The 14,792-nt window shown below is 33.0% G+C and overlaps 1 protein-coding gene across 13 annotated transcripts in view; it reads right to left on the bottom strand.

Annotated features, from left to right (window-relative positions):
- TCF12 (transcription factor 12) overlaps window positions 1–14,792 on the bottom strand; it is a 320,504-nt gene that overhangs the window by 39,210 nt on the left and 266,502 nt on the right. For all 13 annotated transcript variants that reach the window (XM_088797234.1, XM_088797233.1, XM_088797235.1 and 10 more), the window contains 4 exons: window positions 4,647–4,752; window positions 3,469–3,608; window positions 3,040–3,184; window positions 2,663–2,727 (listed from right to left, as the gene is read on the bottom strand). In XM_088797234.1, the coding sequence (XP_088653360.1) occupies window positions 2,663–2,727; window positions 3,040–3,184; window positions 3,469–3,608; window positions 4,647–4,752 (456 nt within the window). The remainder of the gene's footprint in view (window positions 1–2,662; window positions 2,728–3,039; window positions 3,185–3,468; window positions 3,609–4,646; window positions 4,753–14,792) is intronic.

Here is a 14,792-nt window from a genome sequence, read left to right as displayed (position 1 = left end):
ACCTAAAATAAAAGAACCTTTGCAAATGTATTATCTGGCCTTACATGTTTAATCACACAGTATTCTTTGTGCTCTTTAATACCTAAACTGAAGAACAAAGGTTGAACCCTCTGATGTTTCACACATGAAAGACCTTCTAAGACATGTATCGGACAATTGGGGAGCTAGAAATAACTTCTAATGACAATAGCAGGGTGTTTCACCATTTAAAACTAGCTGCTGTATTAAAAACGTCACATTCTAAAGAACTTGAAATTTCAAAATATTCATAGTCACCATTTCAAAAGATCTGTAATACCTAACATAAAATTCTGATACGTATGTCAGACTCTTAAATGTCATCCTCATAAAATTCCGTCTCCTCATCTCTTCTAATCCTTCCTATCCCCAATGTAATGTTTTGTTTATCAGTACATTCTGAGAGCACTAGAGTGAATGTGAGTCTGTAATGGAGTTAGAGAAAGAATGTATTGGGGGGAGGTGTCTGGTGGGGTGGGGGACAGCAGATGGATTGAAGGAAGGGATTTGAAGTGTGCAGACTATGGCATGCAGTGATGGAGCAGATGGAATGCATCACCGTCAGCTATGACAGACATGATTTATGGAATGACCTAGCTGCTCCTGCCTAGTAACAACATAGGATGACTGATCTGAGTTTCCATGACAACCAAAGCCCACCCACTAACTAGATTAAACATTCTTTCCTGGCTTCCACTCAAAGTGAATTTGGACTTTCTTTTCCAAATGCCAACTGGCTGGGTAGTATGCTGGTCATAATATGGGAAAATAGTCAAGGATTTGAAGGGAAACTGAAAAGGAGTTTGAAGGACCACTGAGATCACCACAAATTCTTGCCTACTTATGTGCCAAGATTCCTTTACAGAAGTTTTCTTTGAATAAAATAAACAGAAAACCTTTGAGAAAAAAGCCCCAGAAATGCAGATTATATTTTTGAAAGTTGACTAGTATTGAAGGCTCAAATGTTATCTGTCCTCCTACATATGAAATATCTGCTACTGAATTCCTTTAGAATCAGCAGAAGGAATATGGCAAGCCAATAAGATACCTGGGAGACACTCAGATTTCATATTATAGAATAATTTTCTTCTAAGTAGGTAGCTTTCATCAGGTGGGAGTAAGTCCAGAGAAAGTAGGACAACTGCCTCTAACCCTCATCACCCTGTAAGTCACTGCAGCACTGTTCTTTCCAGAAGTACTGGGTAGTAAAGCTCATCAGATCAGGGTTCTCATTGAACATATGAGGGCTTTTAACTTGGTGATCCCTAGGGCAAGCAACTTAATCTTTCTGAGCTGAAGTTACTTAACCTTTTAAACCTTCGTTCCTTATCTGTAATATGGAGAAAATGATGCCAACCTCACAGGGTTTTCTTGAGGATTAAATAAAACAAAGCATGTAAAATGCTTAATACAGTGCCTAGCACCTAGTAAGCATTCAAATCATAGCCAATAGTTTTGTGGGTTTTGTTATCATCACTATTATTGTTATATGATACAAGACTGAAGTCAACAAACATTTACTGAGCTCTATTCCATTATGTGATGAATTTGACTTGGCTTCATTTCTGAAGGAACTCGTACTCGGCTGCAGAGAAAGGTTTATCTACAGAAACCATATACAAAGAGGTCTACCTCCTTAAATGTTCATACTTGTTTCCTATTAATTACTTACACATTAAGTAGTCTGCCCTTCCCATAAACAGCAGCAAATGTGTTTGACAGAGTTAACTGTATGTCATAGAAAATGTAAGACAACTTTGGGAATTCTGAGAAGCACATCACTCAGAAGGAAAAAAAGAAAGAAAAGGCCTAAGAAGAAACTTCAGAAAGTACAAAGCAGAAGTGCCTTTTTTAAGTAATTAGATTTGTAATCTTTGTGGATTACTGGTAAATGCTCTCCCCAAAAAATTCCAAAAGAAGGGATTTCAGTTTTAATGTTTTAAGGATCACTTACATTGAAACATAATTATTGCTTTTATTAAACCATCATTGCTTTGTCATTAATGCCCTAATGTGATATATACTAGATGCTCAAGAAAATACAATGGGATCCTTTAAAATCAGTTTTACTCATTTTAGCATGAATTTTTCAATGACTCTCACTCTTTTGAGGCAAGGCTCTCTTTTCCTATTTCTTGAATGAATCAGTTGCAGATGGTTAATTTTTCCTTTTAAAAAATATGAAAAATACTTTGTCTTGGAAAAATTCCTTATAAAAGCCCTTCCTTTTCTGGATCAGGAAAATAACTGAGTTGCCTTTCTCGGTCCCACCTGATTTACTTTAATGGGCAACTCACTAAGCAGGTATTTAAAACTAATAAATCAGCTTAATATTAATCTCAGTCATTTGTGCTTTAGATTTTAAAGTGTCCAAATTTCTCTTCCTTCTATCTAAATCTGTTCCATTAAGACAATGACATATATATTTAAATTGAAGGTAGGATAGATCTTGTGGGAATGGTCTCATGAGTTATTTTAAGGGCAGCATGAATCAATATGAACCAAGAATAATGCTAAAAGAGTAATGAAGTGGATCCTATTATAACTACACCCTTTAACTATGACACATACTACCTACAAAATCTAATCACTGCATGTGGTAGTATAAAATTCGTTCAGTAGAATATGTAAAATCAGTACTCACAGATGCCAAAGCCTTTCCAAGTGCATCACCTGTCTGTGAGCTTCCAGCAGCGTTCCCTCTGGTTCCTGAATATTTCAAGTGGGAAAACAAATCAAGAATGTTAGCAAAGTGGTGGGCTTTATTAGCACTCTGCCATTATTTCTAGGGTGCTCTCTACAGTTACTCACAGTTGTCACAATAAGCTAGCAGATACTCTGCGTGTGTTGTACTTAAGGTAAAGATTGGTTCTTTACCAGTTTCTACATTAATGAAAATCAAAAAGTTTCTTTTCTTTCATTTTTAAACTCTATACTAAAAAAATATATTGAAAAATATGGGGTTCACTGAAAATCTCCATATTCGGTTTTAGGGAGTTTTGCCAACCTAAAAAAGCTCACCTAGAATGCTATCTGACCCATTGATGGGAGGAGTGTGTGAGGCAGCAACGTAAGGTGAACTGCTGGTACTGCTGCGATGGAAGCTGGACATTGGTGGAAGACTCGTGTTTATGTCTGTCGGTGAAACTGAGTGTGGAGGATAACTCTAGAGAAAGGGGGAAAGAGACATCATCTATTAAATACATTTTCTGAATAATATACACATATAGCCGGACAACTATTATAACAGATCAAAAAAGAACAAAGTTAGCAGCTAAACAATGCTATTATTGTCATTTACTTTTCAAAAAGGCATGCTAAATGCAATATGCCTAGAAGTATTTCAAACTTCAGAAGTTTTGGTAGAATCAACTCTTACACTTGTAATCCCAAAAGAAACAGAAGTGAGGACAAAGTTTTGCTGGACCCTAGTCATGTGTTACAGCCTACCAAGCGGTCATGTGAATGAAGGCTGCCATAACTACTGGATTGAGACATGTGGGAAGTGGAGGTCCCCAGAATTCCACCAAAACCAGGCTGGCTCATCCCATTTGATGAACTCCAAAGGTCAGAAGAATTGTGGGTCCCATCTAAGACAAAAAGAGAAATAGAAAATTTTCCTTAGCTAAAAAGTTTTCTTTTATTTTGAAGCTATAAAAATTCAAAGGGTATCCTCCAGATATTTCTTTCCTGCCCTTTCCAACTTAATTGTCTATTACAGTTTTCTTCCCCACAAACGGTATAATTACTATCTAAAATGAAGGAACAAAACCTTATAGTTAGAGGAGTAAAAACAGTAATCCAAACTAGTAGGTAGGTCATTATAAAAATCCTCAAAAGGTCTAGATTCATATCAAAGATAATAAAAATTCCAAATTTGGGGGTAGGTTGGATTTAATTTTTGTTAAATGGTATACCCATAAATACATAAAAATGTCCTTAATTTATAACAAGCAATGTACACTATATCGAACATTCTGAAACTGTGGAATAAAGAAACTTCTCTAATAATAAACTTAATTGATAATAATTATGTTCTAGTCTGCCTTCATATGAAATGTGTTAGCAATGACTTCACTCACCAATGTAAAGTCAAGGAAACACTTATGAAGTAATGCATTGCTCGCACAGTATATGCTTCCCATAGTCCAAAACCACAGGACACCAAATATTAACAATGATTTGCTAGATGTGAATTAAAGGAAATGCAATACTTTTTCTATCTTAAGTCTTATTCTGCTATGATATTCACTCTTTATTTATATTGATTATTCTAGGAGTGATATGAGTCTGTAATCTAAATAAGAAACTAGAGTTGTTAATATCTTTCATACATTTAAATTTTAAAATGAGAAAGAGCAACTCTATTCATATTTCTCAATTGAAGTCTTTCATAATTTCAATCAATACTAGATGGGCACTCCAATGGTTTGCTGGATAGTCCAACTACATTGTGGTCAGCAATAAATAGCACTAGAAAACTTTGAAATTTACGACAGCCAAAAATACGTAGATAAATAATGTCTGAATTCCTATAGAGGTATTCTCCTTCCTCACAACTTTAAAATATTAGCTAATATACAATAGATAATTACTATAGTATTTGAAAACTATTTGGCAGTACTTACCTTGCATAAAGAAAGTGCTAGCAAACATACTGGTTGGTGGCTTGGGAGATGGATAACTAGGAGATTCACGGTTGAAATCATCTGAATTTGGGGATGGTGCATATACCTTAAAATTAGATAGGAAATTTAATTAAAATGTAAATTATTGTCATGTCACTTATGTAAAATGAGTGCTTCATTTATAAAAGGCCAAAAAAGACCTATCGAATATCTATAAAGCCCTACCACAAATCCAAAGAAACTGCCTAAATCCACATAAATAATGTCTAACTTGGTTACTCTCTACATGTTTTTTAGCTGATTATTAGAGAAAAATACTACTCCAAATACTCTTGTAATGCATCTTTGTGTGACAATTAAACCAGGTGGTTGAATAAAGTCATAAACGTTGACTTTGCTTACAAAAACACAAATCCATACAGGCACACGATTCAAAATGTGATGGTAGAGACAAATGTCTTTTGAATATAGCATGGAATAAAATTTGGGTTCATGAAATTTATTCTTTTCACTCTTATAAGATTTATTACAATCAAAATACCTTAAATGTTACTATCCTTTGTTACTATTAAAAGGTGACTGTGAAAGGCACAACACAATTGTTCAGAAACTTCCTTAGATAAGTAGAGTTAGCAAAATTAAAACTAAATTCTGCTGAAGGGTTTTAATTCTTTAATTTCAAGTAAACTTTCAAGTATGGCACAGATTTAAGAAAAATTTCATTTAATTGTCAGAGCAGCATTAATTTCCTCTGGTAATCCCTATGCTTCAGATAAGCAAGTATGAACATTTTGAACTGGAAATGGCCAACATTGTCATTTCTCTGGAAAACTAAATGGGCAGCCAAATAACCTTAATAATCAAAACATGATCAAACCATTCTCATGATGACTACTGAAACCAAGAAGAAAACAAATAACATTTAAGGTAATGCAATGTCTGTAAATCAGGAGTCAGGAAAAATGGAATGGTGTTCTACTGGGAGCAGCATATGAAATGTATTTCTTTTGTCTAGTCTGATAAGGGTACATCCATTAAATTTCACTACAAATAAAAATCCTAAGTGTTCACTTAAGTGGAACAAAGTAACTACTTTACTAAAATAATGGGAATATGTATTTTAAAAACTTTTATTTTTTTTGTATAAGTATAGAATATTTCTGTAATTACATAAATAAATGGTTACACATCTGGACTTAGAAATGGGAAGGAGGACATTTACTTTATGCCCTTCTACACCGTTTGATATTTTCACCCTGAGCGTATACTCCTTTGCACCAATAAAAAAGTTGAGGCAGCACAGAGAGATTGAAATGGGAGTCAAATTTTTTATTTACACAAACTATCATTTGTATTCATTTATCCTGCTTTGAAGCATTAACTAAGTGTAAAGACTTCTTGGCAAATTATCTAACCTTCCAGATGCAACTTCCAACTTCCTCATTTGTAATACGGTGCTAACAGTGCATGCATCAGGGGTCTGATGCGAAGATCAGACAAGATAATACATACACAATGTTTAGCACAGTAACCACTCACTAAGTATTAGCTAATAGTGTCATCTTTCTATCATTCTTGTAGGAGTAGTTACACCAGTACATATTGCCCCTGTTGAATCCTCAAGTACTGTTTCTTACAGTGGTTGTCTAACGTGATTTTACAAATTCAACCTAAATAAAAGGTTACAAAGTCCATTTTTACTCTTCCTCTTAGTTGTACAGATACTTGCATAGATGTGTCTTTTTAATGGACAGGTAATTCAGGTTAGTTTCCTACCTTTCACATCCCACAGGTGAAAACACACACCTGCGGTACCTGAGAAGTTTGTGACAAGATATATTCCTATGAATTAGCTGGAAGGATCCTACATAGGGGAATATGGCAGATACAATGGTTTTTTCATTATATATATTAAGCATATTTTTCTAGTTTAGTAGTGTTATTCCATAAAAATAGTATTCAAATGAAATAATTGGGTATATACAAATGTGTTTGGTATAGGCTGATAGGCAGGAAAAAGTTTTCAGGAAAGGAATTTTGTGCTTTTTTCCTTTTAATCAAGTTTCAGAGTTTAAATTTAGCCACAGCTACATGCCCTCCGTCCCCTTTTATTTAGATTTCCCCAAACTAGGCTGAAACCATAAAAATGAAAACTAAATCCACAGACATAGCAAGAAAGTACAATGAGAATAAAATTTAGAAGCTAGTACTAGAACATATGTTTTTTGTTGTGAATGCTTATTTACTATACACACCATCGCTGATCTTAAAGTATGCAATATAAAATTCTTTAATTCTATCAAGATTATAGATTGAAACAGTATGTAAGCCTCCCAATGATAATTACGAAAGTTTCTGAGGTGTCATTTCACTGACAAAAAAACCATACATAATTTGCCAGTTTAAATTTATACATTATTTGTCAATTTATAGTTCTTTATTCTTATTCCCATTCAATTCACTGTATTCTGTACATGATATACATGATACACATTTTAATGTGTATACTTTTTGGCAAAATGGCACCCCCAGTATTTAGACTTTGGAAAGTTTTAGATGTTTGCAATTACAAAAACAAAGGGATAAACCTAACCTTAGTGATTTATGAATCGCTGTCAAATAAAGGAGAATATGCTGATCAGATAATGGTTAATAGATGGCTGTCGTGGAAAGCAAGAAAACCAAGACACAAAGCAGAAGAGACTTGCCTACTCTTATAAAAATTTTTGGAGCTGTATGGAGAAGACAGGGATCATTTTAGAGGTAAAGCTAGTTAATGTTAGTTTTTACAAATAGACTTTGAAAAAAATAAATGGACTTTTAAAGGATAGATCTTATAGATGAAAATGGTAAAAACTGCTGTAAGTTTGTCCTTTATTTACCAACATAAGTTCAAAGTTTGTATCATAAAAATGTTTTGAAAAACATTGTTCTCAAAGAGGCCCCTCTAACAGCATTTCTAACACAGGCCAAATAACTTTACTTTTGGTATCTTAACCATAGCTTGCAAAAACATAGATGCAATGTTATGAAGCAGCAGTCGTGCCAGTCTCGATTTTTCAGATCAAAGAGTTCTTGCGGCAAAGCGCAACTGATGTGGTCTCAACGACTTTATTAACTCCAGATGTAGGGAAGCAGTCAGCCAATTCCACAAAAAGAGCAAGTCTCTTTTAGTTACAATCAGTACTGGCCACAAATTAAAACCAGACTGCTTATGTCATCTGATCACCTGCACATAGATGCCAGTTTTTTTCTAGTTAGTGATCTAATCATACGTTTAAATCTTAAGTATGATTTTGTATCACAACAAACAATCTTAAAATTAAGAGAAAAGAATATGTACGCTTTAAGATGATTAAAATCTACCAAGAGTCAAACTATTTTAAAGATAAATAGAAACAGGTACAATTAAGTAATTTAAGATGTTCTATTAAAATGTGGTAGATATTTAGAAATTGTCTTTAGAATTCTAGCCTCCACTTCAGAAGGTCAGGCTCACAGTAGCTATCATGGAACTTTCTTCTTTCTCAAGCACTTATTATTTTCTCCTTCAGGAATGGAGATGAGAGAAACTTTGAGTGTTGGGTGAACAGAACCATAACATTTATTTCAAGTGGAATGAATATATAACTGAAAATCTAACAATATCTCCCTTTCACTGTTAAGTCTGGTCGAAAAGAACAAATCCACATTAATATCTTTAATGTCCTCATCCCATCCACCCAAACTGACTTTTTAAGAGTGATAGGGTACTGCAGGGATGAATATTTACAATTACTCTTCATCCTTGGAACGTGGTTCATATAACCAATTGGACTCAAGTTAGCAAAAACAGATTCCCTTTTTCCTGTTTGGATGGTTCAGGTTAGCCACATGGATAACCCCAAATTCAGGGCAGCCCACTCTCTGTTTAGCTCTAGAGGTTGGAGTTGTATACTGTGCTCAATTTCAATGCAGCCTTCATATAATTAATGTTGGAAACATTCATGTGAGGCAGGGAGGCATAATGATTTCTGATAGTTACTAAGAATAGATACAAGGAAGTAAAAGCTTTTGCTAAAAAGATAGCTTTTCTTTTTATCTTGTCCAATTCAGTGATGAGTTAAAAGACGATGTCATTCTCCATGCTTTTTAAAATAGATTCATAGCCTGTGTGGTAAATGATATTAAATGCCCCAAATGATGAGGAGATGAGTTGGGAATTTTCGTTAGTATGTGAGAATAGCTATATATCTTAATTAAGATACCACTCCAAGAGGAGTACTACCCAATAGAGGTTTCCGTGATGAAGGAAATGTTCTAGATCTGGGGGATACAATACAGTAGCCACTAGTTTACATGTGACTATCGAACACTTGAAATGTGGATAGTACAACTGAGGGACTGAATTTTTAATGTTGTTTTAATTAATTTAAACAGTCATATGTAACTAGTGGTTACTTTGGAACAACACAGGTTCAGATCACTTACCAGCAGTTTAAAATTACATAAATTATTTTGAAAGAAATAGTCTAGAAGTCTCATAAGCTCCAAGGCTTATCAAAACCAAAATCAGCCCAAATTCTCAAACATTTTGGGAATACCTTCAGCTATCAGGAAAAAAGAAAGATAGACAAGCTTATCCATTTATCTGAACATGCTCTAATACAGAAATTATTACCAAGATTTTTTAGGTTTAGGCTTCTATTTTTTTGTCAAAATGATTTAAACAGCAGTTCTCTTTAATTTCCAATGTTAAATATTAAACACTTTAATTCATGCTACATGGACCTCCAATATGTAAAAAGTTTATGTTGATAATAGAAATTATCTTCAGCACAATCTTTACCAACTTACCAGAATAACGAAACAAAATCTTTTGGCTAATGTACCGTATCATCATAATTTTAAAATAAAAATGTGAAATTATATTTAGGAACATCCACTTAATTTATCTGATATTTTATATAATTATATTTTGTATTAAACAATACAAAATTTTACAAGATCTAGCTTAATACCTAAAACCTGGGGGAAAAAAATCTAAGTCACTGGAAAAAAAGAAAACCCCAATCCAAGTCAAATCCTATCTTGAACAACTGTAATTAAACCTGAGCCACTAACATTTCAAATATGCACATTTAAGGGTTAACACTTAAAAACTATGAAAGAATAAGTAATTATAAAATTTACTTTTTAGTTATTGTTGATTAACCTATATGCAAATTCCACACACAGTCACATACACACACAACAGCTTCCTGATTTTTAAGGGACTTGAATTCAGTAAAAAGAGGCTGTTTAAAAAAGAATAATTAAAAAATTGTTTAACAATTATACTAACTCAGATAAGAGTGCTAAGTGTTAGAAGAAGTTAAAGAAATTTCCTAAAAACGATTGCCTATTGATTTTTCTGATCATTTTGGATCCATGATTTCCTATGAATACTGATCTTATGTGTACACTCAGATAAACAGCATCTCCAACATAAATGGCAAAATTTTCAACTTTCTGAAATTTAAGATCTTCCCACTTTCTTTGTTCTTTTTCTAATTAAAATAAACATAACCCCAAAAGAAAAAGTCATTAAAACATTTATTTGTCTATGAAATAGCAGCCTAATTTAAGTATTCCTCAATGTCTAAGGATACACAAATGAGATTTGATAAGTATCTCAATGTTTTTAGTATTTTAATATTACATAAAAATAGCAAACTTTGCTATAAAGCCCAGTCTATGACTAGTTTGTTATGGTAATTACAAGCCTAAGGGAGGAAATGTTTATATAGTTCCTAAATACCACAAGTACTAAATACCACAAGAACTGAAACCAACATGCATTATTATAAAGCAAAATGTCTGAAGTACAAGGACTAACTCAGGGACACACAAACCATCTCTATGGAAGATTCTTTTCACCTAATTAGCCTGCTAAAAAAGCAACTAGAATTTCTGTAAAAGGGATACATATATGTTTATACTTTCAACGGTTTCATAAATAAAAGGACAAGTATCTTTTCCCAAGAATTTCCATAGACATGTTTAGGGGTGAAATAAAATAAAATGTCCTTTCTAACAACAGTAAGAAAAAAGAATTCTAGCTTTAAGCACAAACCAGCTCAAAATCAATCACTACTTCTGCTGTCTAACAAGCATAGTTGAATGTTACTGGTTTTCAATTGTGAGAAAAACTTCTTAGGTAAGTCAAACACATTTTTATTAATCTTAAGTTAACAGCACTGGGTATATTTCAATAGCTCTTTATTATAACTATCATTTTTATAATAACCACAAATTTTTTTCTGAGAGATAACAAACTATGGAGTTTTTATGGGACTGGCTTTGAAATTTGTGTGCTAGGATAACATACTGAACAAACGAATGAGTATCACTTCCTAGTCACCTACATTTTAAAGAAATTTAGATCTAAAAACACAGCACCTGGTCCCTTTCTTCAGCAGTTCATTAACTAGTGGAAAGGGACATATTTTTTTTCTAAAACATTAATAAAGCTGACCAGTGAGTGACAACATACTCTCTTGGCAGGGACTATAGTTTTAACTCACTGGTGTTTGTGTTTACTTGAATCAAGAGAAAAAAAGGACTTTTCGGATTCATATCTGGAATATAGTCTGGTATTTTTGGAAAAGGGAAAAACAATCAAAATAGATTTAAACTAAAGTCCTTGTTATTCAATGTAATTAGTATTCTATGTTCAGAGAATTCTTAAATGATTTCATGTTTTCTTCATCATACATATAGATTTAACTCTACTGGGCCTACAGAGAGCCTGGAAATTTCAATTAATTTAACTATATTTTCATTCTTCTCTCATGTTAATTAGCAATAAATCCCAATGCAACAGAAATGTAGCTCCATACACTCTCCCATCGGTTTATGTGCTTTTATTAACTGAAAATGTTTATTTGAAAAATAAGTCTTAGAAGTATTTTCGATGCAATTTTAGATATTTGAGACTCCACTTCTTATGAAAATACAAACTATGTAGGCAGGCAGGTGTCAAAACCATGGCTAAACCTATTTTCAGTACCATGAGTTCTATTAGTAGGGGAGACTTGCTAGTCTAATTTCCTGAGTTTTAAAACATATCTAGGATAGTTTAAAATTTTTCATCTTAAACAGCAATAAAAATTTGCTTGACTGACCACATTAATTAGCATTCAGAAAATTGTTACTCTGATCAAATATGTAAAATACATTTATTTTTAGGAACGGTCAAGTGTTTTTCTCAGTTATATTTTCTTTCCATTGTAGTATATTTTGATACAAATGATAGTAAGAATAAGTGAAGTCTGGCCCTTTGCGATGTAGACTAGCTTACTTGCTCTTGGATGATATAAAAGAGAAAACCTACTTTTGGGAGAGAGACCTGCGTTCAATTTTGGCCTTAGCACTTACTAGCTGGGTGGGGCTTAAGCAAGTTACTTAACTTCCCTGAATCTCATTTTCCTTATTTATGAAAGGAGGCTAGAAACAGGTAAATGACAGAGTGGATGTGAGAATTAAATGAGGTAAACATAAAGTCCTCAGCATAGTTCCTGATACAGAGTTGTCCTTACAATCACGTTAGTTCCAGTTTCTTCTTTCCCATATTCCATACAAAGAAGCTCAATATTCAAAATGTGTTTCTAAGTTTGAGTTTTAAAACTTGGATTTCTGTATTGTCTCTAATAAGATTAAAATAATCCTTGATAAATTAAAAGAGCATCATATCTGTACTTGCTGCAATTTTTATACCTGGAACACAACACTTTATAGCATCTTCAGTTCAAAGCCTAGAAAGTGGAAGCTGATCAGATTAGAGGAAGGCTGAAACTACAGAATCCTCAAGGTAAAGAAAACATGAATTCTCTCCTCCCAAAACTTTACTTCCTTTACCTCTAAGACTTACTACATTTTTGCATAAAGGACACAATTTAATCATATCAATGAGAAAACTGAATGCAGACCAAGTTCTTTACATATAAGGAACTTCAGAAACCTATTCCTCACTATTTTTATATCTCAAAAAATTAATATTCAAAATGGTTTTACGTTCTCTATCATAAACACATGTTAATATCTTACAGTATGGTACAGAACACAGCTAAACATAAGCGACCTCTGATACATTAACCCTTCACTTTTCAAGTAGTGGGAAAAATGGGGTTAACATTTTGGCTTTTCTTTTCTGCACATTGATGCCCAAGCTTGTTATACTTCCAATAACACAATATGGCCACATAATCTTAAATAATATGAAAAGGGTTTTCTCTGATTAATCTGTTTTTTTCCCTATAGCCTGTTCAGTCTTATTATTAAAATACCCCAAACATCCTTAAAATATATGAATCAACTTGGAAATTTAAAAAAAAAAAAAAAAAAGGGAAAACATTTTGTTTAAGACTAGTACCATTTAAGATTTCTCACTCTCTCTTAATACCCATAATGAGATCGTAAAAATGAAATCTATGTGAAATTATTAGCACTTCAAAATATTAATCTGTCCTATCATCTTAGAATAAATTAATGAAATGGGATTAAAGAGTGAGCTGAAATTTAACTGGTTCACTATGAGAATTATATTAAAACTTCCATAATTCAAATGAGGAAGTATATTTCACTTAGAGTCCAGAAATATTAAAGTGTTAGTTTTTACTATAAAGCATTTATGGGTAGGTATTTCTCAATATATAGTAAGACTGAGATATTTACATAGTCTTTGGATAATGTAATTACACACTACATGATTTTCTTACTGAAGAGTTATAAGAGAATAATAATAATAAAAAACTAGATAGAGGTGGTAAAAATAAAACGCATATAAGAAAATACATGTAAGACCAGGGCCTTATGAAACAGAAGACTGAGGCAATATATCACTTCTTTATGCATTTTTCAGGAACATAAAAGTCACCTCTGACCTATATAAGGCACAGCTATCAATTTTCAGGCTACACTTCTCTACCACACCAGTTCTGTCATCTACCGTAAGCCTGGAAATACTTAATACGATCAAAGCTATCGCCCACCCCCCACCAATGTAGAACAAAGAGAAATGTTGTAATAGAATGATCTGTGCTCTCGAAAGAATAAAATCTAAACTCAATTTGAGTTATAGTCTCTCTCCTTCAGGGGTCCTGTATAATTAATTTTACTGATCTCTCTCTCTCTGTCTCTCTCTGTCTTTCTCTCTGTCTGTCTCTGTCTCTCTCACACACACACCACCTTCAAACAGACTATTTTATTTAAAATTGGACATAAAAGAAAAATATTTTCACATTTGAAAGACAGTTGGCAAGGAAATTATACAAAGATCAAATAATTTCACTTATATTATCCCATCTAAATCTACTTCTCACATATTCTGAAGCTCTGCTTATACGGGTAGTGTGATAGTGTGAACACGTGCTTTTTAATGAGTTTAAGGATATTTTGGCTTGATTATAATCTATTAAGAAAGTTTACCTAAAAGTTAACAACCAAATGCTTACAGTCCAAAGAGGCCTTACCAAAGCAGTCAGAGAATGAAAAAGTGCTTTCATTAGTTCTCCCGTTGCTTGGTCAGAGCCATAGGCTACTTTAAAACATTTTTAAGTGGTAAAAAGGGAAGGGACCAATGTATCTGATTTATAACTATTTTAGGAAATGTGATTAAATTTTCTTTATAACTTCAAACATTAACATTAAAATGCCTCTACTCCTGACCCCCCCCCCCCCACAAAAAAAAATCACTAAAGTCATATATGTATTTAATAAGACACCTAAGGGAAAATTTTCGGGGGGAATGGTTCAGGAGAAAAATACTGAATTCCTGACATAAACCCAGAATTGTTATTAGTATAACATTTTTATAACGTTTATCAAATATCTTACACAGATAACTTCTATCGACTCTTCTAGAGAAATTCACTTTCTTTTTAGAATATACAAAATCCTCTGACCCAAGATATTTTTGCAGAAACACACTACATAATTAATACTAAGTAATTAAAGAACAGAAAAGTGTTACTTAGCAACACAGAAAGGTATTATTTTAAAACATCTAACCATATGCTATAAACTGACCAGAAATACATTCTTTGGAAAATATATAAAAGCATTCTTTGAAAATAGTGATTTATTTTATGAATCTGTACAGGGTCAAAATTCTACTTTGATTGGAAA

The sequence above is a fragment of the Rhinolophus sinicus genome, chromosome 3 (assembly GCF_057876585.1).
Source record: "Rhinolophus sinicus isolate RSI-liver-muscle chromosome 3, RSI-T2T, whole genome shotgun sequence".
In the NCBI taxonomy this organism is placed as follows: Eukaryota; Metazoa; Chordata; class Mammalia; order Chiroptera; family Rhinolophidae; genus Rhinolophus; species Rhinolophus sinicus.
The sequence above is the reverse complement of the archived record's forward strand: the minus strand, read 5'-3'. Positions and strand labels throughout refer to the sequence as shown.